Source organism: Procambarus clarkii, chromosome 33, assembly GCF_040958095.1.
Source record: "Procambarus clarkii isolate CNS0578487 chromosome 33, FALCON_Pclarkii_2.0, whole genome shotgun sequence".
In the NCBI taxonomy this organism is placed as follows: domain Eukaryota; kingdom Metazoa; phylum Arthropoda; class Malacostraca; order Decapoda; family Cambaridae; genus Procambarus; species Procambarus clarkii.
In genome coordinates this window covers 36982230-37008426 of record NC_091182.1, presented here as the reverse complement: position 1 = coordinate 37008426, position 26197 = coordinate 36982230, and the positions used below count along the sequence as shown (strand labels likewise).

General features: G+C 45.1%; 1 protein-coding gene across 12 annotated transcripts in view; it reads right to left on the bottom strand.

The window, feature by feature from the left end:
- LOC123765217 (uncharacterized) overlaps positions 1-26197 on the bottom strand; it is a 321546-nt gene that overhangs the window by 272007 nt on the left and 23342 nt on the right. For 10 of the 12 annotated variants that reach the window (XR_011230261.1, XM_045753688.2, XM_045753689.2 and 7 more), the window contains 2 exons: positions 24174-24358; positions 7427-7734 (listed from right to left, as the gene is read on the bottom strand). Coding sequence is in view for 11 of the 12 variants with exons in the window: in XM_045753688.2 (XP_045609644.2) it covers positions 7427-7734; positions 24174-24324 (459 nt within the window). In the remaining variant the exon portion in view is untranslated. Of the gene's footprint in view, positions 1-7426; positions 7735-8078; positions 8140-14534; positions 14624-24173; positions 24359-26197 lie in introns of those variants that run through there. The other 2 variants (XM_045753695.2, XM_069335544.1) reach the window with 2 other exon arrangements.

Genomic DNA, 26197 nt, shown 5'->3' with positions numbered 1-26197 from the left:
TACCAGTGACAAAACTACCTCCTACCCAGAAGAAAGCAGAGGCGCATGAAACACTCCAGCTGACTACAAGGGCGGACAATCACCAAGCAGCAAAAGACCAGAGCGGAGGGAGACCCCAAGCGACTTGTGGAAGATAACCCCAAGCCACAAGGTCAGTACTTACAGGGCACCTAGTAACTCTAGGCACATGCAGCCCAAGTACTAGTGAAATTACTCCTGGTTCACACACCACCACAGAACAGAACTACACCACAAGGCACAGCACTGCTATGTCAGGAGCCAGTGTTGCATGACTGCCAGGTCTCGCATCAGCCTCAGAACGGGGGGGTGGATAGCTGGCACGAGGGGTCTTGAACTCCCCCTCCCCCGTCCCAGGGAAGGGGGAATCTGCGTAGACACCGGCGCAGTGACGGTTGTGACGTCATGCTCGTTTGTTTGTTTTTTGTTTGGGGGAGTTCTGTCCAACAGTTCGGCTTTCAGTGGCAATTTTTTAACCAGACAGGGTTTGTTTTGGGGCACCTCCCTTTCTGGGTAACTGACTCAGTGGATGGCAGACATAAAATGCTTCCAACCACACAGGGGTTTCTATAGGCCATTGCTCCTCGTGTCTCTCTGAGGGGGTCAGGTTCTGGCTCGTGGTCCCCGGTAGGCCTAAGAACTCCGTTCGCTTTGACTGATGCCAGGGTCTAATACATTCATATCAACCTGGAAAGCTCCGGGGAGCCGAAGGGGCTCTCCCCAGAAATTGTGGTTATGGTTCAATTTGACCACTTAATATGAACAGATTATGATTTGTGTAATTATCCTACTAAGTGACCTGCAACAATCAAGGACACATACCATATAATAAGATTGTTAATTTTGTGCCTGACAACTGATTGCCAACAAACATGTCATACGTTCTTTTCTTTTCTTTTCTCTTTCCCACTATTTTGGGAAGGCCTACAGCTCTTCTGCTTAGTTCTTGGGGTTTGCATATCCTTTCAGGTCATGTTCAGGGAATTTCCAACATCCTGCCCGATGGTTTGCTCCACTTCATTCCTCTTTCCACAGAATCGACCGTCAATGCCGATTCCTTCTTCTAGCTTTGCCAGATGCCATTTCTTTGCATCGGCTTCCTTATGCAATACCATTTCCCGACTGCAAGGCACTCACAGTAGACGCCTTTCGTCTGGACTGGTCAAGGTCGGGGTGCATTTACCTCTTTCCCTCAGGCTGGCTGTTGCTCCGAGTGCTGGCACAGCTGGAGTCTTACTGAGAGAAAGTCATTCTTTTGGCGCCTTGGTAGCCAGCCCAGCCTTGTTTCAGGTGCTGTTTGCTCAGTGTTCAAATCTGGGCATCTTTCCGTTGCTCCACCTCTATCAGAAGGTCCAGAGGGTTGTGAGGGAATGAAGATTCCCTCAGCTAGTTTTTCCTAGTTTTCTAGATTAGGCTAGTCGCTCTAGGGACTCTAGACAAGAAATTTTCAAACTAATATGCACTTGTGGGGTGTTGGAGGAAAGCTCATGTTATGGACTATCATTTAAGACTAGCTAGAAGTCTGTGATTGCACTGTAGAGAGAGAGTTACAGAATTTTTCCTGTTTCTGTGAGATGGGATGAGATTTGAGAGTGAGTGGTATGTGTGGATACTTGACTCTCAAACAGTTTTTAGAGGTGGGGGGACAGTGGGGTGAACGTCGCCCCCCCCCCCCACCATGTGAGACATTGCGCCACTGTTGTTAGGCCTCTCCCTCCTTGTGACGTCACGGGACGCCGCAGGGCAAGGGCGTCTGTGATTGGTTTAGGCACCTTTGCATCTAGCTGAGTTTTGGCACGAACAGCTGTTATTGGTAGCGGCACCTTGAGTTGTGCCGGCTTTGTGCTGATTGGTCAAGACAAGGTAAGGGGGAGAGATGGGCATTTGAGTTTCCCTAGCCCGCCAAATAGTCAGTCTGGGCTGGGCAGCAAGCTGAGGAAGAAGTGATTGGGTGGGGGTGGCAGCCTGCCACCTCCACCCCCGTTAATCGCTGTGTGATCCTTATTATTCATCGTGCATGGCACTCCTGCCATCCTGGGTTGTGTCAAGGCCCAATTTGCGTGAAATTGGGGCCAATGAGTACGGAAGGAAAAGTAACAAACTAAGAGACAGTTTACAGTGTTCACCCATGAGGCAACTGGCAGGCCTCATGGTGTATCAGATTGATCCCTCACATCGGGTCCGAGTATCCTGTCTAGTGTTAATGGACAATGGGTGGAATATGGGCAGTGTAATTGTGGTGATATTACAAGCCCATGTTGGACTTTGAATTCCACCTTGTTGGGTCTGCCATGTGGTGCCGCCGCCGGCCATCGTCACCCCAGTGAACGAGCGAGGAATGCTCTGGTATGATGGGGTTGTAGGTGATTCCCCATCCACGTGTGTATGCCTGTGGGCGCCAGCCAGCCAGCCTGAGGCATCCCATGTGCGCGACACCCCCGCGCCGCCCACCTTGGCCAGCCGCCCGGGGGCCACCCCCCCCAGGCAACCCCCGCGCCGCCCGCCCTGGGCCGCGCCACCCCCGCACGCCAGCTCAGCCCGGGTGACGCTGTGACGCTCTGTGCTTACCCCGTGGCCACCCCCTTAGGGCCACGCGATGACCACCTTCCCTGGACATCCTAGGGCCACACCTAGTCGACGCACGAGGAGCGAGCTAGGTGTTCTACAGCCAGAGTGGTAGTGACTGGGGAAATAAAATGATTGTTGAGGATATAAGTAAACGTGAATACAATATTCATAGAGTAACAGTGTCTCAGGACTAGTGGAAATTCCAGTAAAAGCTGTGTTGTCCCATAGCCCTGCCAGGCTAGGGAAGCAGCTGAGAGACAGCTGTCTGCATTGACGTCCAGGTGACTGGTTGGGATGTACCTGGAGATGGATGTTGTACACGGTACCACACAAGTAGTTATATATAGTTATATATTGTGTGTAGACTGACTCGAGTATGTAACCGGTCAGTGTAGAGATTTACCATATAAGTGATCCAGCTGTCGATTCTATATAATCGTTCAGACTTGATTAATGCCATAGTGCCGCATGTTAATTATATCATTGCAGAGGTAGGCAGGCCAGTGTTGCAGGGATGTCAGTGGATACCCTGAGGTCTGTGTAGTTATGGATACATTTTTCTGGTGATATAATTTTCATTGATTATGTGTATGCCATTTCCATGTGTTTCATTTGCATGTTTTGTATGTACTGTGTTGTGTGGTGAGTCAGTAGATGAGATTGGTGACTGATTGCCCAATGATGTCATTAGCATGTGGGGTATGCTGCGGCATCATTATGCTGTAGGTTTGTGCAGTGTTGTTGTCAGGTATACAATATTACTGCCCTAGGAACTGTGTTGAGGCTTTAAGGGGCCTCTTTGATTATTCAGGGGAATTCACAGTACTTAATGAGAGCAGGCAATTGATTTGTTAATTGCCTAATTAAGAGAATTAGTGCCAGCTGTCCGCATAGCGACGATGCTTTATATTAATGTAAATTGTCTTGCTGAAGTAGTCGTGATTGATCACAGTAGTCCCTTGCAACGGTTGCAAGATTAGAGGGGGCAGTAATATTGGTATACTCTTGTTGTTGCTTAACTGTGTGTCATTACTGTGTGGGTACAGTAATTAACAAGTTGCAGTAGCCGCAACCGTATGTGGGTTATGCATTTTTGTTATGCATGCCATTGTAAGTGTGACGTATGTAACACTGGGGTTACTTTGTTTCTTTAAGTTGTGTTGAGGACTTAAGGATTCAGTGAGTTAATTAAAGGGGAATTAACTAGATAAGGGGTTGTTACGGACCCGAGTCCAGCGTTGGAGCACGGAGCAGTGACGACAGCGCCATCTGTGAGTCCGCTCCCAAAACCCACTCCAAATGGACGACGCCATCTAGTGGTGACAGGATAGGCCAGCAATAAGTGTTGAATTCCTGTCCTAGTTGACTCGCGACGTAGCCGCTGCTGACCTCTGGTGAGGTGGCGCTTAGACAGTGAACGCCATCTATGGAGTGAAGAGGTGGACGTTTCTGTCTAAGCTTGTGAGTGAAGCGTCCCAGTATTAATAACGTGTCTGATTGCAGAGTCGACCTGGGACTGCTGTGTTGGACGATGGACCAGTCTACCCAAGGTCTCCTACCTGTCTGCTGAAGAAGCTGTGAGCCATCCCTGGACGAACTCTGTTGAGAGTAATAGCCTGCCTGAGGAGTGGCAGTGTTGGGAATCGCCTTATCCGGGGTTGGCTGGTGGAGGAGACCACCCACTGGGGTGCTGTATGAGGAGAGTGACCAGCGAATCACACGAGGCTCCTGGCTAGGGCACGCAACCCTAAGTATCGGTCGTGGAGTGGCCTACACAGCGGAGCTGATCAGTACCTGCCAGCTACAGGCTGGATTGTGGTTGAAGGCCTCCACGACGAAGCACCCAGTGGGACTGTGATTTGGCTGGCCTGTGGCCAGGGTAGATTCGTCGTAGAGTTATCGTGGATGCATCGTGAACCACGGAAGCAGAGACCAAGGCTACCTAGGAGAAGCATCGCAGAGTGTTGAGCGTCTTCAGAGAGGGAGACCTCATTGTACATTGTGTAGTTATAATTCCCTTTTATGACTTTAAATTATGGTGGTGGAATGTATATATAAATTGAAATATTTGTATCCCTCCCCCTTTAGCTTTACTTGCATTACGGAACACACCCCTTGAAAGCCTCTACTAACTTGGGGCCGGATTCCAAAACTCTACTACCATCAGAGAAGAACCCGGTTGCGTCCCACTAGGGCCGTAACAGGGGTGCACATTTATTGTTGAGTGAGTGAGAGCTGTTATAGGAGAACAGTGTTGAGCTTGTGTGAGATACGTTTCGGGGTGCAATTAATTGTCCGTGTGACAACTAATTGACCACTCTAGCTAATTATGTATTAGCATCCTCATCATGAATTCACGTAGTGGGAGAGGATCTGTCAGTGTTTGTGCTAACGTAATTTGCTCGAGACTAATTACCTTTCTGGGGTAGAGCAATTAGTGGCTCATGATAATTAGTGGAGTAATTAACGTCTGGAGTCTTGAGGACTCAGATGACTCGGTAAAGCGAGGTCATGGAGCTAGCATAAATCGTTATATTAATCATATCTTGTCTGATGACAGTGGATTAATATGCACTTATGTTAATTAGGGGAGTAATTAACTCCTCTCCCGTGAATTCACAGCGTTCGATGAGACCTGCTTAGGCAGTGCGGAGTGAGACGTATTTATGTATGATTAATTATCGGTCCTGGTGACAGTTAATTAATTGCTCAGGGTTAATTAGGGTAATTAACACTCATTAAAGTGAAATTTGACATAGACTGTTGAGAAGCTACCAAGTTAGGGTAGGCTTAGTTAGCGTAACTCAATTGGGATGTAATTAGTGGTCCGTTTGACCTTAATTAAGAATTACTCACTGAATACTTGCAAGGAGTCAAGTGTGATGTAATATAAGAGAGACTTTGAGTTATTGTTAACAAGTTGACTTGTGTTAAAGGAAACAAGTGTTGATGATTAACGTAGAGTACCATCATGTTGTTGTCTAAGGGAGACAATTGTTTGTGATTAACGTAGTACTTTGTTGCTGACTGCTGTGTTCAGTCAATTAACGCAATTAACCACATAATCAATTTTGTAATTGATTAAGGCAATTTCTTTTGTTTGTCATCTGGTGACGAGAGTAAAGTAACTTAGGGATTACTGGAGCTGTGTCTCAGAATCCCACCTTGCCTGGCTTCGTTTACTGTTTACAGTGCAACTCCTTGCAGGGGGTTGCAAAGTGTTTACATTAGGTTGTGATAGGGGTAGTCACTGTTGGACTACCCGCCTAGTTACGGGGGGTCACTCCTGTTATGGTTGGAGGACCCTTAAGATTGTGATTATAGTATCTGTTACCGTGAAGCCGTGACAATATTGATTGCAAGCTTGTGTCATCAGAGGGCATCCATCATTGTTCAGTTAGTTCACTGGTCAGCCCGAAGTGTCAGCAAGATGGAGACTGCTGTCATTTCTCGAGGGGCTGCTGAATAGCTGTGTTGCAATTGCCACTGGATGGACATTAACGTAACAAGTCACTCTCTGTAGTGTAACTTAGTCTGTGATATTTTTTTGATTTGCAATATTGCGTCGTCAGTGGGCACACCTGTGTTCAGGTTAGTTCAGTATGCAGCTGCACAGCAAGGGTTGCTATTTAGCTGTTTGTTATCGTGCCACTGGATGGACATTAACGTAATGTAAACTCGATAATGTAGTAGTTTAGTCTCTTGTTATTAATAAATTGTTATTTTATAGAAAACGGTCTTTGATGTCAACCCTTCAACCATTCTTTTCCACCCATGTTCTGCTTTATACGATTGAATGCTGATGTGATCTTTTGATATGACGGCTGTTCTTGGGAATTCGAATTCCAATTCATAGCGCCACATCATATAAAAATATTTGATTGTGAGAACCCGTTGGTTACCCTTTATTAGTTTTAACGTCCTGTTTAACTAGGAGGAACCAGCGGCCCATGTGGACAGGTTTTCACCCTAGTGGTGGAAGCCTGGCGGTTTGCTCCCGCTTTTTCTTTTTCTATTGGACTCATGCTTAACTGCCGTGAGCAGCCTTTAAACTTGTAGTCCACCTCCTAAGGGAGGTAGGCGTAGAAAAAAATCTCACAAGGGTGACGTACCTCACTGGTTCAACCATCTTTCCGCTCTCTACATTTGAACTTTTTGATGCATATTTATCGCCATTTGTATGGCGAAGTAAGGCTGGCCGGTGAGGGGTCTGGCTGACTCAGGCTGGCTCCCTCCTCCACCAAGCAAGTAGGGAAGTGGGATAAACTAGTAGGGGGCTAGTTTCACAAAATTTTGGTTGCTTATATTCATTGTTAGGGAGTTCTCTTGGTAATGTTGGAGCTTCAGTGTCATTTTTAAATCATGTAGTAGTCTGCTATGCTACACATAGCTCTCTGAGTGCTTCCTTGGTGTTGAAAAAGATGAATAACTTTAACTGGAAAGTGTTCATAGACCATCACTCCCTGCCTCTCTGAGGGGACCAGGTTCTGGCTCGTGATCCCCTGTAGGTAAACAGAACTCCACGACTGATAACACTAAGTAGTATGGCACTTACTTGGATACTTGGAGAGGGTTCTGGGATTTCTTCTGCTCCGTGAGCCCAACCTGAGGCCAGGCACTTAATCAGTATGATAGTAGCTTCAGAGAGCCTGCGGGGCTCATACAGAAACTGGCGTTTCATTACATTCAATGCTGTTTTTTCCTGTCATCAACTGCTCTTGTCACATCCAGACAATGTTTTATTGCATAAACTATTTTTTACTGCATTTAAAATGTTATAAAAAGACAAATAGAAAATAAGCTAAAATACTAAATATGGAAAGTTTAAAAAGTAACATACCTCTGTTCGGATGACTGGGCTCTCCTTGCTATCTTGTTCAACATCTGAGTAATTTACAGACATCTTTGATGTTGGTGTCTTGTTGATCAGCAGTTTCACAGAAATGCTGTCAGATGATGATTCATCATCGTAATTAGAAAAATCCTCATATCTATCTTCATCATGAAAATAAGAAGAAACCTCAATACTATCATCCTCCTCCTTTAACTCTGGACTTGGAGCATCAACAAAAACGGGTTTAGATAATGGCTTCACATCCATTCTGTTCTTATAAAGGATGCTAGTACTGGCTTTTAGAAGTGTTAGATCTGCATAAAAAGATAAGAAGAAACTTAGTCACAAAATTTCATTCCCCATAACTACTATTTATTAACTTTAACCCACATCAGAGTTTACTCTAAAAAATGAGATTTTTAAATATACTGAATCCACACAAAATAGAACATGAAACAATGGATATCAATCAAATACAGCGTATGCCGAACTACAAGTCGATCTGGCGCATAGGTCGATCCCAAAAATTTAGAGGTGTAATTCAAGTTTAGGCCTACATTCGCCACATACAACGAACCCCCCAAAACAGGGCAGCACCACTTTCCCTGCCCCACTGTATGGAAAGAAAAAACTATGGTATGTCATAAATATACTGTACCTACAAATATTTGATGCATGAGGTAGGTGGTCTCAGTGGTTGTCATGGGAGGCAGGTGGTGTCAGTGGCTGTCATGGAAGGCAGGTGGTGTTAGCAGTGGAAGTTCTCAGGGGAGCAGGTGGTGTCAGTTGTGAGGGTTGGTGTAGAGGAGGCAGGTGTTGACATGACTGCCTGCCAATCTCCCTCCCTGCCTGCCAGTTTCCCTCCCTGCCTACCAGTCTCCCTCCCTGCCTGCCAGTCTCCCTCCCTGCCTGCCAGTCTCCCTCCCTGCCTGCCAGTCTCCCTCCCTGCCTGTCAGTCTCTCTCCCTGCCTGCCAGTCTCCCTCCCTGCCTGCCAGTCTCCCTCCCTACCTGTCAGTCTCCCTCCCTGCCTGCCAGTCTCCCTCCCTGCCTGCCAGTCTCTCTCCCTGCCTGCCTGTCTCTCTCCCTGCCTGCCAGTCTCCCTCCCTGCCTGCCAGTCTCCCTCCCTGCCTGCCAATCTCCCTCCCTGCCTGCCAGTCTCCCTCCCTGCCTGCCAGTCTCCCTCCCTGCCTGCCAGTCTCCCTCCCTGCCTGTCAGTCTCTCTCCCTGCCTGCCAGTCTCTCTCCCTGCCTGCCAGTCTCCCTCCCTGCCTGTCAGTCTCTCTCCCTGCCTGCCAGTCTCCCTCCCTGCCTGCCAGTCTCTCTCCCTGCCTGCCAGTCTCCCTCCCTGCCTGCCAGTCTCCCTCCCTGCCTGCCAGTCTCTCTCCCTGCCTGCCAGTCTCTCTCCCTGCCTGCCAGTCTCCCTCCCTGCCTGTCAGTCTCCCTCCCTGCCTGCCAGTCTCCCTCCCTGCCTGTCAGTCTCCCTCCCTGCCTGCCAGTCTCTCTCCCTGCCTGCCAGTCTCCCTCCCTGCCTGCCAGTCTCCCTCCCTGCCTGCCAGTCTCCCTCCCTGCCTGCCAGTCTCCCTCCCTGCCTGCCAGTTTCCCTCCCTGCCTACCAGTCTCCCTCCCTGCCTGCCAGTCTCCCTCCCTGCCTGTCAGTCTCCCTCCCTGCCTGCCAGTCTCTCTCCCTGCCTGCCAGTCTCCCTCCCTGCCTGCCAGTCTCTCTCCCTGCCTGCCAGTCGCTCTCCCTGCCTGCCAGTCTCCCTCCCTGCCTGCCAGTCTCCCTCCCTGCCTGTCAGTTTCCCTCCCTGTCTGCCAGTCTCCCTCCCTGCCTGCCAGTCTCCCTCCCTGCCTGTCAGTCTCCCTCCCTGCCTGCCAGTCTCCCTCCCTGCCTGCCAGTCTCCCTCCCTGCCTGCCAGTCTCTCTCCCTGCCTGCAAGTCTCCCTCCCTGCCTGCCAGACTCCCTCCCTGCCTGCCAGTCTCCCTCCCTGTCTGCCAGTCTCCCTCCCTGCCTGCCAGTCTCCCTCCCTGTCTGCCAGTCTCCCTCCCTGCCTGCCAGTCTCCCTCCCTGTCAGTCTCCCTCCTTACCTGCCTCCTGCCCTTCCTTGGCTCCCTGCCTGCCTCTCTCCCCTAATCCTTTCCAGCCCTGCCTGCCTCCCTCCTATGCCTGCCTTCTTATCTCCTTTCCTCCCTCCCTGGCTTTCTCCCTCCCTCCTTGGCTTCCTCCCTCCCTCCCTTGCTCCCTAGGCTGCGAGAGTTATGGCAAGTGGTGTACAACAAATGTTAGGCCGGGCATTTCACTTGTTTATCTCTCAGTGGTTAGATTCATACTTTATATTCGGCAGACAAGTCGATTCCTGGTTTTGTTGACATTTTTAGGCTTCAATTTTCGACTTATATGCCGGCATATATGGTAAGTTTAGATTCTGAACACCTAGGTAAATACTAGTTTGGAGACAGGGCTCTCTATTTACATAAAAAATTATTAGGGAGGAGTGTAATATAATTGATTTGAGACTGGTGGATTGTTTCACGCACAGTTTATATTTGAATGGATATAAAAAGAAGCTTTCTCTTACACTGGTCTACAGCCAAAATGCTTCCGAAACAAATGAGGTTCATCTTGAATAATTCTGCGTCACTGAGAATGGAAATTCTCAGTGACTTAAAAAAAAAAATTTAAATTGTTGAGATTTACACTCCTGTGCACAAGAAAAAAAAAATATAAAAAATTATTTCGTCTTCTAAAAATGTTAATTTGTGTTCTCTGAGCACGGGAAAAATATAAAAAAATCGTTGGCGACATATTTTGGGCACAATAGGCCAAGGAAGTCTGGCAAAAAGTAGGCGTTTACAGAGCGGTCGTCAGAGCCAGTCAGCGTCACCGGAGCTGACAAGTGAGAGTTGCCACAAAGATATTATTACCTAATTATTTCAATGTCTCTGATTGATTTTTTCTTAGTTTTTTTGCCGTAATATTATTCAATAGTGTGTATTGTGATATGTTTATATAATAAAAGCGGTGAATCATCGCTATACTCAGAAGTATGGTGTGCATATTAGTGATTCAATTACAGTATTATGTTCATAAAGCAATAAACAAATAGTTTTGTTGTTATTACACTCTATACACAGGCTATATATAAGTATCTGCATGTTTTGTTCACCATAACGAGCCACTACGTTGGAATTGTGAGTCGAAAAGCAACGAGGAGTGACCGCCACACACCATCCAGTCACTCGTTGCCACTCCCTCAACAACGCCTCACTCTCCCACTTTCTCCTCCCACCATCCTGTTTTATATTTTATTCACAATATACAGACGTGATATATAAGTATCTATATGTTTTGTTCACCACAACAGTACAACTAAGCTGATATAGTTAGTTCAGGCACTAAGAGTCGTCGCTACACACAGTCCACTGGCGGCTGCCTCCCGCACTCATTCAAGTTCACACGCACTAAAATGTCTCACCCCCAACAATACCGTTTGTGGTGTTATTTCACTATATACAGACATTATATATAAGTATCTATGTGTTTTGTTCACTACAACTGTACAACTAAGCTGATATAGTTAGTTCAGGCACTAAGAGTCGTCGCTACACACAGCTGATGGCTGCCTCCCTCACTCATTCAAGGTCACACGTACTAAATTTCTCCCCCAACAATACTGTTTGCAGTGTTAGTACACTATATACACATATTATATACAAGTACAGTATCTACATGTTGTATGCACCGTAACTGTACACCTAAGCTTGTAGGATGCCCAAAGAGCATAGTGGTCACCCTCTACACAGCGAGACAAATCATGCAGACGACGTCACCTCCGTCACCCAAATGGCTCCTCCAAACATAACCCTTTTGCTGTTATTACACTAGTACACACATTATATATAAGTACCTACATTTGTAATTACCTAAGTGTAGTTACAGGATGAGAGCTACGCTCGTGGTGTCCCGTCTTCCCAGCACTCTTTGTCATATAACGCTTTGAAACTACTGACGGTCTTGGCCTCCACCACCTTCTCACTTAACTTGTTCCAACCGTCTACCACTCTATTTGCGAAGGTGAATTTTCTTATATTTCTTCGGCATCTGTGTTTAGCTAGTTTAAATCTATGACCTCTTGTTCTTGAAATTCCAGGTCTCAGGAAGTCTTCCCTGTCGATTTTATCAATTCCTGTTACTATTTTGTATGTAGTGATCATATCACCTCTTTTTCTTCTGTCTTCTAGTTTTGGCATATTTAATGTTTCTAACCTCTCCTCGTAGCTCTTGCCCTTCAGTTCTGGGAGCCACTTAGTAGCATGTCTTTGCACCTTTTCCAGTTTGTTGATGTGCTTCTTAAGATATGGGCACCACACAACAGCTGCATATTCTAGCTTTGGCCTAACAAAAGTCATGAACAATTTCGTTAGTATATCGCCATCCATGTATTTATATGCAATTCTGAAGTTAGAAAGCATAGCATAGGCTCCTTGCACAATATTCTTTATGTGGTCCTCAGGTGATAGTTTTCTATCTAGAATCACTCCTAGATCTCTTTCTTTATCAGAATTCTTTAAAGATTTCTCACATAATATATAGGTTGTGTGGGGTCTATGTTCTCCTATTCCACATTCCATAACATGACATTTATTAACATTAAATTCCATTTGCCAAGTGGTGCTCCATATACTTATTTTGTCCAGGTCTTCTTGAAGGGCATGACAGTCATCTAAATTTCTTATCCTTCCTATTATCTTAGCATCATCAGCAAACATGTTCATATAATTCTGTATACCAACTGGTAGATCATTTATGTACACAATAAACATCACTAGTGCAAGAACTGAACCCTGTGGTACTCCACTAGTGACATTTCTCCATTCTGATACATTGCCTCTGATTACTGCCCTCATTTTTCTATCAGTCAGAAAATTTTTCATCCATGATAGAAGCTTACCTGTCACCCCTCCAATATTTTCCAGTTTCCAGAACAACCTCTTATGTGGAACTCTGTCGAAAGCCTTTTTTAGGTCCAGATAGATGCAGTCAACCCAACCATCTCTTTCCTGTAATATCTCTGTGGCTCGATCATAGAAACTGAGTAAATTCGATACACAGGATCTTCCAGATCGAAAACCATACTGTCTGTCTGATATTATATCATTTCTCTCTAGGTGTTCTACCCATTTAGTTTTGATTAGTTTTTCCAATACTTTCACTATTACACTTGTCAATGATACAGGTCTATAATTGAGGGGGTCTTCCCTGCTGCCACTTTTGTAGATTGGAACTATGTTAGCCTGTTTCCACCCGTCTGCTACGATTCCTGTACACAGGGATGCCTGAAAGATCAGGTGAAGTGGAATGCTGAGCTCAGATGCACATTCTCTCAGAACCCATGGTGAAACGCCATCTGGGCCAGCTGCTTTGTTCTTACCGAGCTCCTTGAGCATTTTTTCCACTTCGTCTCTAGACACCTCTATGTGTTCTATGTTGTTCTCTGGAATTCTTATTGTATCTGGTTCCCTAAAGATTTCATTTTGTACAAACACACTTTGGAACTTTTCGTTTAGTGTTTCACACATTTCCTTTTCATCTTCCGTGAATCTATTTCCCATTTTCAACCTCTGAATATTATCCTTTACCTGCAATTTGTTGTTTATGAATTTATAGAATAGACCTGGTTCTGTTTTACATTTGTCCGCAATCCCTTTTTCAAAATTTCTTTCTGCCTCTCTCCTCACTGCCGTGTAGTTGTTTCTCGCATCTTTGTATCGCTGGTATGTTTGGGGGTTCGGCCTCTTCCTGTATTGATTCCATTTTTGTGTCTTTCGGTCTCTAGCCCTCTCGCAATTTCTATTGAACCAATCCTGTTTCCTAGTTCTGCATCTCTGTTTTGGTATAAATTTTTTTGTGCCTTTATCATATATTTCACAAAACTTGCCATACATCTCATTCACTTCCTTGCCTAGCATCAAGTCTGTCCAATTATACTCACTAAAAAAATTTCTAAGGTCACCATAATGTCCTCTCCTGAAGTCTGGTTTTTCAACTGCTTCAACCTCCTTATTTTCTTCCAGCTTATAACGCATTGCATACTTTATTCCCAAAAAGACATGGTCACTTTTACCCAAGGGAGGAAGGTACTGAATGTCAAATATCTCTTCCTCCTTCCTGGTAAATATCAAATCTAGCATGGAGGGAACGTCCCCTTCCCTCATCCTCGTAGCTTGTTTAACATGTTGATACAAGAATGTTTCCAGGATGAGGTCTACAAATTTACAGGTCCAAAAATCTTCTGTTTTAGCTTCATATGCTTCCCAGTCTATGGATTTCAAGTTGAAGTCACCGACTATCAACAGTCGTGATCTATCGTTATCCGCTATAATCTCTCTCATTATTGTTATAAGACCTTCACGTTTACTATCTAGCTCCTCCTTTGACCATGTGCTGCTTGGCGGTGGACTATATGCATTTATCATCATTAGTTTATCATCCTCATAGCAGATCTCTAGTGCTATTATGTCAACTTCTTGTGGATTGGCAGTCATTATTTCCTTCACCTTTAGGTGTTCTTTTATCAGCACAGCAACGCCACCGCCTTTCCTAATTTTTCTGTCCCGTCTCCAAATTGAGTAGCCCCTTGGGAATATGACCTCATTTAAAATTACATCTTCAAGTTTTGTCTCCGTGAGTGCAACAATGTCTGGTGTCTGCAGCTGTATTACATCACTTAACTCCAGTATCTTCGATCTCACTCCATCTATGTTGGTGTATGCAATCTTCAGGAACTTGTTCCCCCTCTCCTTATTCTTCACTCCCCCTCTCTCTATTGATTTTGTTGGTTTGCCTTTATGTACCACTTTACTGGTTTGCCTACCCCTATCACTTTGTAGAAAAAAGAATTTATTTCTTCTTCATTCCTGCTCTCATTTAAATGTTTTGCCTCGGCGAGGTTCAGTTTCAGCTTCTCTCTTATCTTCTTTTGAAAGATCTCGTCTTAATGACCACCCTTTCCCATCCTCATCCCTTTGCAATTTTCTAGCATTCCTTAGTACTTCTTCCATCTGTTTGGCACCGTTTAGGGTGATCCTCAAAGGTCGATCTTTCCCTTTTACGTACCTGCCTATTCTCCTGTAGTCGCACACATTCTCTCTGTTTGTAAGACCTTCCACGAGGCCAACAATTTTATCTACTACTTTAGCTTCTTCTACAGCTCTTTCTGACCTAGATTGTGTTCACCATAGAGAACCACTGAGCTGGTATGGTGAATGCAGACAATAACAGGTGGCCACACAGTCAGTAAACGATGCTATCTCCCTCCGTCCCTCAGCATCACTCCTCCCACAGTGCAATTATCACAACAATCTTGCTATTATCACAATCCTGGTCATTTTTATCACAGTCAGGGGTCATCTATAATATTGTCATTGCTAAATAATTTATTTATTTATTTATTTATTTATTTATTTATTTATTTATTTATTTATATATATACAAGAAGGTACATTGGGTTTGTGAGAATACATTGGATAGTACAGTATTTACATTCTTGTAAAGCCACTAGTACGCACAGCGTTTCGGGCAGGTCCTTAATCTAGCAGATAATTTTAAGTAGGTAATTTCAATCAGAATTGATAAGTGATAAAGATACATTACAAGAGAAAAATGAGATGAGAGAGATAAGTAGGTATATTAAAGCACATTGTTATATTAAAGCTCTGATTGATATATATCAATCAAATAATAATAGCAGTTATATATTTATTTTGACATTTTTCAGTGATGCTGCGGTCACAAGCTGAACAGCAATGCTGTTCGCTCATGCTGCGTGCGCCAGCCATGGTTGCTTCCAACAGTACTGTGGGTCTCACACCCGAGAATATTGCCCACGATTTTTTTTTTTAAATGGCGTCTGTTTACAAGAGCCCTGAGGAAGCTAATGTGAACCTCATGTAGCCGCGGGCCATTTGAATCGTGCTTGGCACCCTATGACGTATATATACGCCATGCACACCTGTGGGACATATTACTCATGGTGTATATATACACCATGTGCAGTTTAATGATTAAAAGACAAGTTACGTGTTATACACCTCAACCACTGAGGCGTCACAGGCAATCTAAATGCCTTCAACAAGTGAGGCATCACAGGCAAGCCAAGCACCTTCAACAAGTGAGGCTTCACAGGCAAACCAAGTGCCTTCAACAAGTGAGATACAAGCAAGCGCCTCCAACGAATGAGGCCTTACAGGCAACCCAAATGCCTTCAACCAGTGAGGCTTCAGCAGCTGGCAGTAGTCAAAACTAACTTTGCTTAATGAACTGTATAGTAATTTTAAGTGTTAATTTTAGTGTTGTGTTAGTATAGGTTACGTAAATTGTTAAGAATTCTTAACTTCAAGAGGTGTGGCATCAATCAAGAAGATGAACACAAACAAGGTAAGTTGAGATTTCTAGTTGAATATTTAATAATTATATGTGGCAAGGCAATTCAAATTATGTTGTTTGTAGTATAAAAATAGTTGGCAAGGGTCACTTTTGGACTCAGAGGTGAAAAAGTACCATTATCCAGAACATGTGAATATCCAGCTGGGGATCCTTACCATATAGTCCAGATAATCGAGTGGAGTGAATATCCAGCTGGGGATCCTTCCCATATAGTCTAGATAATCGAGTGGAGACAGTACAGGTAACCTCACACTGACCAGTCCTGCCTGAAGGTATCAACCCCGAAGGCCTCGTAGTCGGGGAAGGGCGCCACATATACCGTGAGATGCCTCGACGACGCCGACACAAAGAGGTCAACCATCCATTCCATGGAAAGGGGAATGAACCGAGACAGGCCGTCCACCAGGATATTGGACACCCCCTGAACGTGAACGGCCAGGAGAGCCAAACCCCGGGAACTCAGCAGACGAGTCACCCGAAGCGACCAGCCCCAAAGAGCCAAGGACAACATCAAACCCCTGTGGTTCAGGCAATGAACCACTGGGAGCAGTCCGAATGGAGCCAGATCGTCCATCCGCTTGTGACCCGAACCCTCTGAAGTGACCTCGATACTGCCGCGAACTCCCGCACCGTGCTGTGGGCCCGACGGAAGGACAGACCCCATCACCCCAGACCGGCCTGGTGAGCACTGATCCCAAAGCCCCAGCCAAGTGACGACACGTCCGTGAACACATCAAGTGAGAGCTCGGGTAGGCACCAAGGCACTGAACCCCAAAAAACAAAGAGGAAGCCGGTGACACAGCAGCCGACGTAAGGTGCCCGGAGGCCGAACCCAGCGATCATGAGAGAAGCAGAAGGGACGTCCCCGAAGGAACCAGAACAGCCGACAAAGCCAAACTCGACCCTGGCAGGTAGACCATCACGGCAAAGTTCAGACTCCTGCACAACCCTTGAGCAACCGCCGTGAAAATCGTTTCCTGGGAGCCCCCTAGAAACAGATGAAGGCGGGACTGCAGCCGCAGCAGAGCCAGCAGAGGGAGACAAGGAAGCGGTCCGAGTCCCACACTATACCCAGCTAATACCGAGCCTGAGAGGGACCCAGATGGGACTTCCTCCAGTTCACTAGGAACCCAAACCCGGCGAGCTAGGAAAGAAGCAAATCCCTGGCGAGCAGACACGCGGGCTGGCTGGGAGCCCACACCAGCCAGTTGTCGAGGTAGGCCAGAACCCAAACCCCTAACAGACGCAAACGAGCCACCACGACCCGAGTTAGGTGTGTGAACACGCGAGGTGCCAGATTCAAGCCGAATGGAAAGCAACGAAAGCAGTAGGCCTGACACCCCACAACATAACCTAGCCAGTCCCTGAATCCTGAATGAATCGGGACATGCCAGTACTCATCCTGGAGGCCCAAGGACACCATCCCAGTGCCGGGCTCCAAAAGAAGTTGGACCTGGGACAGAGTAATCATCAAAAAGGAGGGGCAATAGACTCAGGGATTCAGACGGGACAAGTCCAGAATGAACCGCAGGTCCACGTAGTCCCGTTTAGGAACTGTAAACAGATGGGAAACCCACCTGAGGGATGAGGTCGTCTCGACCACGCCCAAGCGAACCGACTCCAAGATGACCCGATAGAGCGCAGGAGGAGAAGCCTGCCCTGCAAGCCCTGCACCCCCCTGGAAAACGAGGGGGCACCCAACGCCACCACAGGCTGAAAGATACGACCTGAAATGCCCACGAATCGTGGGACCCTCCATCAATGGGACAAACCGCAAAAGGAATGACACCCCTTACAAGAAGTTGACTTACAAGCAGAGCAATCACCGCGCCGACTAGACCTCGTCAGTTCAGAAGTCTGCACCGGCTGCAAAGCTGGTACCACTGGCCTACCATGATGGGAGGAACCCCCGAGCGTTCAACAAGAACGACCATGGTACGTTCTTGTACCGGAGAACCAACAAGTCTAACATGGGATGACAACTAGAAGAGGCCGCTTGCAGATACTGCACCACCGCCAACTCGGCAAACAGCAAAGGACAAAAAGGCATAGAAAACCTAAGAGCCAAGGCCCACACGAATTCCAAAGATTGAGTGAGCACCACCTTCCTGCACGCGAGACGAGAAGCAAGGAACAGAGACACCACCTCCCACAAGATTGGCCGCAAACAGCTTCAACAGAGCAGCCGACGCCCGCGCTCGTGCGGTGGCCTCCTGCACCTCGTGCGGTGGGATGCGGGAGGCCGAAAACCTACGGAAAGAAGGAACCGAAGTACTCAGGGGGAACCCGTAACCAAATCCGGGGAGGGGTCGATGCTATATCAAACTTGTAAAAGGAGGGAGGGGGGATAAGAAAAACCCCACTCCCTGCAACAACAAGCCCCGCTTAGAGGGTACCAAAACCCAGGTAAGGTCAAACAGGGCACAAGTCCACCAAGACAACCCCTCCCCTGCTCTGGGAACCTCAACATCAGAACCCAGTGCCGAGTAATCCTCCAAACTTCCTGCCTCAAAAGAAAAGGCAGAAGCTGCAGGGAGGAGGGCCCACTGGTCAGACCAAGAAGCACTGGCTGGAGGAATGCTCTCGAATGCCTCTGTCATTACACCAGATGGGGCATTCCCCAAAACTGCCCGAGTCTCACCACCAACTAAACCCTGCCCCGACTTCGAAAACCCTCAGACTCTTCAGAGCCGGAAGCAGGGGGAGGGGAGGAATAGGACAAACAACAGCAGGGCAAGGACCTGGGGGCGCAGACAAAACGAAACTCGAAGCGACTAACACCACCAAGTGGCAGTCTCAGGGCATCCGGGTGAGCAACCAACCTAGCGTGCTGCAGCAACCTATAATGTGCATGCAACGCTGAAGCTGCCTGCACCCGAAGATCAATATCAGTGGACTGGTTGATACCTGGTTGATGGGGTTCTGGGAGTTCTTCTACTCCCCAAGCCTGGGTGAGAGTTTGGTCCACTAGGCTGTTGCTTGGAGCGGCCCGCAGGCCCACATATCCACTACAGCCCGGTTGGTCCGGCACTCCTTGGAGGAATAAATCTAGTTTCCTCTTGAAGATGTCCACAGGTTGTTCTGGCAATATTTCTTATGCTTGCTGGGAGGGTGTTGAACAACCGCGGACCTCTGATGTTTATACAGTGTTCTCTGATTGTGCCTATGGCACCTCTGCTCTTCATTGGTTCTATTCTGCATTTTCTTCCATATCGTTCACTCCAGTACGTTGTTATTTTACTGTGTAGATTTGGTACTTGGCCCTCCAGTATCTTCCAGGAGTATATTATTTGATATCTCTCTCGTCTTCTTTCTAGTGAGTACATTTGGGAGAGTACATTTTTTGAGACGATCCCAATAATTTAGGTGCTTTATTGCGTCTATGCGTGCCGTATATGTTCTCTGTATTCCCTCTATTTCAGCAATCTCTCCTGCTCTGAAGGGGGAAGTGAGTACTGAGCAGTATTCAAGACGGGACAACACAAGTGACTTGAAGAGTACAACCATTGTGATGGGATCCCTGGATTTGAAAGTTCTTGTAATCCATCCTATCATTTTTCTGGCTGTCGCAATATTTGCTTGGTTATGCTCCTTAAACGTTAGGTCGTCAGACATTATTATTCCCAAATCCTTTACATGCTGTTTTCCTACTATGGGTACATTTGATTGTGTTTTGTACTCTGTATTATGTTTAAGGTCCTCATTTTTACCGTACCTGAGTACCTGGAATTTATCACTGTTAAACATCATGTTATTTTCTGATGCCCAGTCGAAAACTTTATTAATATCAACCTTGAAGTTTTTCAATATCTTCAGCTGAGATAATTTTCATACTGATTTTTGTGTCATCTGCAAAGGTTGATACGAAGCTGTGACTTGTATTTTTGTCTATATCTGATATGAGAATAAGGAAAAGCAGCGGTGCAAGGACTGTACCCTGAGGTACAGAGCTTTTAACTGCACTTGGACTAGATTTTATATGGTTGACCGTTACTCGCTGAGTCCTGTTTGACAGAAAACTGAGTATCCAGCAGTCCTACTTTACCGGTTATTCCCATTGACTTCATTTTGTGTGCTATCACGCCATGGTCACATTTATCGAAAGCCTTTGCTGAAGTTCAGTGTATATCACATCAGCATTCTGTTTTTCTTCTAATGCCTCAGTGACTTTGTCGTAGTGCTCAAGTAGCTGTGAGAGGCACGATCTTCCCGCTCGAAATCCATGTTGGCCTGGGTTGTGAAGGTCATTGGTCTCCATGAAATTGGTGATCTGACTCCTAATCACTCTCTCAAATACTTTTATAATGTGCGATGTTAGTGCAACTGGTCTATAATTCTTTGCCAATGCTTTGCTCCCTCCCTTGTGTAGAGGGGCTATGTCTACTACTTTAAGTGCATCTGGTATCTCCCCCGTGTCCAAGCTCTTCCTCCACACTATACTGAGTGCCTGTGCTACCGGCACTTTGCATTTCTTTATAAATATTGAATTCCATGAGTCTGGACCTGGGGCCGAGTGCATGGGCATGTTTTCAATTTCTCTTTCAAAATTTAGTGCGCTCGTGTTGATATCAGTTATATTTACAGGGGTTTGAATATCCCGCATAAAGAAATTGTCTGGATCTTCCACTTTCATGTTGTTTATTGGAGTGCTAAACATGTCCTCATACTGCTTTTTTAGGATTTCACTAATTTCTTTGTCATCCTCCGTGTATGAACCTTCACTTGTACGAATAGGTCCAATATTGGCAGTGGTTTTTACTTTTGATTTCGCATATGTGAAGAAGTATTTTGGATTTTTCTTTATTTCTTGAATTGCTTTCTGTTCTAACTGCCTCTCTTCAGTTTCATATGAGTGTTTCAATTTTCGCTCAATTTCTTCAATCTCCCTATTTAAATTATTCCTTCTTTGACGGGAAATTCGTGTCTGCATAAGCAGTTCCGTTATTTTTTTCCTGCGTTTATAGTGTCGTCTGCGTTCTCTTTCTACGTTGGATCTCTTTCTGGCTTCCCTCAAAGGAACATGTTTCAGACAGACTTGATACGCTTCCGAAGTCAGTTTTTCTATTCCTTCTGTAGGACTTGTATTACTTAGAACAGTTTCCCATGGAATGTTTGTAAGTTCCCTGTTTATTATCTCCCAGTCCTTTATTATTTAAAGGACTTAAAGGACAACCTTTTATTATTAAAATTGAATTTACTGAATAGCCCCTCTCGCTTTATCAACGTTTTAGGTCTATTCTAGGTGATCTGGAGAACAAGCAAGCAACACCACTCACAGGACTCTGGGTCGAAGGTGTCACCAACCCAACTGGCAGCATGACTGAGGCAAAACAGGTGGTTGTCACCCTAAGACAAAGGAGCAGAGCAACCTTCAAACTCGCACAAAGCGAAATGGAACCCAGGGGACGCATCCATCGGACCACTAAGCCCCAGCGGGGTTTTCTAGGGCCCCTTAGATGCTCTGCTAAGGGAAGCCCTGGCAAGGTACTGCTAACCAGCACTCCAAACTACCAAATAAACTGCTAAAAGCTGAACCCCCGGGACCTGTATACACACGGGGACCTAGTGGAATGACCGCCAAGAATATACTGAATATATAAGTGGCAACAACATCAAGGGTCTCACTATATCAGGGGAAGAACGGCTGCACAGTACCTTACGCTCCTATCAGTGATGAAACTACCTCCTACCCAGAGGCAAACAGAGGCGCATGAAACACCCCAGCTGACTCCAAGGGCAGGCAATTACCAAGCAGTAAAAGACCTCTGTGGAGGTAAGTCCGCAAGCCACAGAATTAGGAGTGTGGATAGCCTGGCGTGGGAGTCTTGGGCTCCCACTTTCCCCTCTCCCAGGAGGGGGGAACTGCGCAGACAGCGGCACGGTAACGGTTGTGATGTCATGCTCGCTTGCTCGTTTTTCGTTTGGAGGAGTTCTGTCCAACGGTTCAGCTTTCAGTAGCAATATTTTAACCAGATAGGGTTTGTTTTGGGGAGCCTACCTTTCTGGGTGCCTGACTCGGTCGATGGCAGACATAGAATGCTTCCAACCACAAGGGGCTTTCTATAGGCCATTGTTCCTCATGCCTCTCTGAGGGGCCAGGTTCTGACTCGTGGTCCCCGACTAGGCCTAGAACTCCATTCACTTGACTGATCCCAGGATCTAATACATTCATATCAGCCCAGATAGCTCCGGGGAGCCAAAGGGGAGGAACCCAGACAAACAGAAAAAACCAATGAGACATACTGAAATAATTCTGAAAAATTATATTCGCAGTAACTGCCGCCCCACGGGGTGGCAGTGTCAAGTGTGCCCGGGTGTCTACTCACTCACTGCCCATAAACTGCTCAACTTCTCAGCTCATCATAGCTAAAGTATGTCACATACAATATTTTATTTTAGTTTCCCGTGATCAGAGACCGCATTTTAACAATACTTGTACTGTATAAGAAGAGAAAACCACTTTTTGGAAATAATTTTTTTCGTCACACCACAGGTGTGTCAAACTATAATGCGGCGCAGTTTAAGGCCTAGAAAATTTAACGTACAAAGAACAGTAACACTGTCAAACCATTGACTAAATTCCTGTGAAAGAGGTGGAGCCTCGGGAAGGTGAGGGAAGTGGCACAACAGACAAGAAGGCTGGGAGCCAGGATTGAACTGGTCACATGGGAGCCAACAGAAGAATGTGGCCCATTAAGGTTACCAGCCATCTTCACAGGCTGGTTTGACTGGTGAGAAGAGGTACTGTACAGTCAGGGAGAAATGTATTGGTTGTGAATAGGAAGCAGCTGGTTCCACACAAAAGCAAATAGGATCACCAGTGAATGGCTAAACAGACTGCAAAAAAATGTGAGGCCCCATTTACCACCTACTTCAATAAAAATTGTGTTAACACTATCGCACTCGGATGTCATCCCCGGTTGTCATTAATTTTTCTCTCGCATCCACTCGGGTGCCGCGTATATAGGCGTCAATCATTTTAAAATATTTTTTAAAAATTCAAATTTTATCCGATCAATCTGGAAGTTGTTTCAAAATGAGGGCCTTTAGATTGCGCACAATTTGATACAATAATAACTATGTAGCCTAACAACTTGAGGTCAGAACACTTGAAAGATTTTAAATACTTTTGTGGTCCAAATTTTAAAATATTTGTTAAAATTCTATTTATTGTGCTATTATTATGGGACTAGTTTTAAAATGCACGCCTTTAGATTGCAAACAATTTGATATTAAAATGAAAGACGTAACATGAAAATTGATGTCAGAACACTGGAAAGATATAATTAATTTTGTGATGAGCGTCCAAAATTTAAAATATTTGTTAAAATTCCATTTATTGCTCTATTATTATGGGACTAGTTTTCATATATGGGCCTTTACATGGCAAGACAATTTGATTACCAAAATGAAAGACGTAACACGAAAATTGATGTTATCAAACTGAACGAGAATATACATTAGGTTGCAGGTGTGCCAATTGGTGGTCGTTCATGGGGTAACTTTGCCAACTTTAGGCTTTGTTGTGGGGAGTCACGTCGGGCTTTTGGACCTTATATGCATATACACCTGTAGGGAATTCTATTGCAAACACAATGATACCAAAATGAACGATGTAGCACGAGAATTAAGGTGAGAAAACTGGTTATCTTGAGGTTATCTTGAGATGATTTCGGGGCTTTAGTGTCCCCGCGGCCCGGTCCTCGACCAGGCCTCCACCCCCAGAAAGCAGCCCGTGACAGCTGACTAACACCCAGGTACCTATTTACTGCTAGGTAACAGGGGCATTCAGGGTGAAAGAAACTTTGCCCATTTGTTTCTGCCTCGTGCGGGAATCGAACCCGCGCCACAGAATTACGAGTCCTGCGCGCTATCCACCAGGCTACGAGGCCCCTATGTGTACAACTGAAACGAGTGTACACATTTGCGGTGTTGCCACACGCTCGCCTGCACCAGTCATGAGCATGACATCAAAGTCTGCGGAGCACAAGCTCCGGACCTAAAAGTGTTAAGTGTCCAATTTAACTTGATCAAGCAACTGACTATTAATTAACTACTGCATTTCAAAGTACTGTACCTGTACTAAAATTCTAGCAATATGAAAAATGGATGAAACACATGCACACTTTTAAAACGAATGATAGGTTTTCTGCACTAAATGACAAAAATGTAATTTCCTTGAATTGATCACCAAATAAAGAATTTAGAAGTACTTATTGTATAAAGAAAATCATTTTTTTTCCAAAATTCATAGTTATCCAATTTATTAACTGATTATTTAAAAGACTCAGGAAATCTTAAGTACTGTACCTTGCTTTGTATTTTCATCATCCTTGTCCATGCTAAAAATATCCAAGCGAAAATTTCGAAGGCCAGTGTCAGAAACTTTTGGTACGGAGATAATTCTTTTGATACGACAGGCACTGTTAACACTGGCTCCTCTTCCTTCTTTGTCTTCCATATTGAAAATGTATGCCCAAAACTCTGAAGGTTATCTGGAACAATAGCAAGCAGAATCTATAAAACATTTATAAAGAAATGATAAAACACAAGTTTATATCAAATCAAATCTTTATCAAATGGTTAAACAGTTTGTCATTATTCTTAACCATATCTTTTACTATGATATACTGTAATTGGGTAGCAACCTTCTGATGAGAAATGTTATTTTAATCATGTTTCTTCACTCACTCACTAAAAGTGCCCATTTCTGGTGGACCCCTTCAGCGATGTTCCCGAGCTAACCACCTGGACACCCCAAGCATTAGGCATTGCACCAATTTCTTTTGAATCACAAGTGCCTACCAGTACCAGGATCTGACACTTTTAAACTTTAAAATGCAGCTATGACCATACACTGAAGGAGATGTACCATCAGTACTGGATCTAGTATTCACCAGGAAAGAAGAAGAGATATTTGACATCCAGTACCTTCCTCCCTTGGGAAAGAGTGATCACGTCCTGTTAGACATTAAATATGCTTTAAGATATTATCTAGAAGAAAATGGGGACATTGAAACAGTTGATAAACTCGATTTAAGGAGAGGCAACTATGGGGAACTTCAAAATTTTTTAATGAGTGTAATTGGACAGAATTGTTGCTAGGCAGGAAGTAAATGAAATGTATGCCAAATTTTTAAAAATATACGAGGAAGGCACACAAACATTCATACCAAAACAGAGATGCAGGGCCAGAAAACAGGATTGGTTCGACAGAAATTGTGAGAGGGCAAGAGACCAAAAGACACAAAAATGGAATCAGTATAGGAAGAGGCCAAACCCCCAAACATACCAGCAATACAAAGATGCGAGAAACAACTATACAGCAGTAAGGAGAGAGGCAGAAAGAAATTTTGAAAAAGGGATAGCGGATAAATGTAAAACAGAACCGGGCCTATTCTACAAATTCATAAACAACAAATTGCTGGTAAAGGATAATATCCAGAGGTTGAAAATGGGAAACAGATTCACGGAAAATGAAAAGGAAATGTGTGAAACATTAAATGAAAAGTTCCAGTGTGTTTGTACAAAATGAAATCTTCAGAAAACCAGACACAATAAGAATTCCAGAGAACAACATAGAGCGGATAGAGGTGTCTAGAGATGAAGTGGAAAACATGCTAAAGGAGCTCGGTAAGAACAAAGCAGCTGGCCCAGATGGCGTTTCACCATGGGTTCTGAGAGAATGTGCATATGAGCTCAGCATTCCACTTCACCTGATCTTTCAGGCATCCCTGTGTACAGGAATCGTAGCAGACGTGTGGAAACAGGCTAACATAGTTCCAATCTACAAAAGTGGCAGCAGGGAAGATCCCCTCAATTATAGACCTGTATCATTGACTAGTGTAATAGTGAAAGTATTGGAAAAACTAATCAAAACTAAATGGGTAGAACACCTGGAGAGAAATGATATAATATCAGACAGACAGTATGGTTTTCGATCTGGAAGATCCTGTGTATCAAATTTACTCAGTTTCTATGATCGAGCCACAGAGATATTACAGGAAAGAGATGGCTGGGTTGACTGCATCTATCTGGACCTAAAAAAGGCTTTCGACAGAGTTCCACATAAGAGGTTGTTCTGGAAACTGGAAAATATTGGAGGGGTGACAGGTAAGCTTCTATCATGGATGAAAAATTTTCTGACTGATAGAAAAATGAGGGAAGTAATCAGAGGCAATGTATCGGAATGGAGAAATGTCAAAAGTGGAGTACCACAGGGTTCAGTTCTTGCACCAGTGATGTTTATTGTGTACATAAATGATCTACCAGTTGGTATACAGAATTATATGAACATGTTTGCTGATGATGCTAAGATAATAGGAAGGATAAGA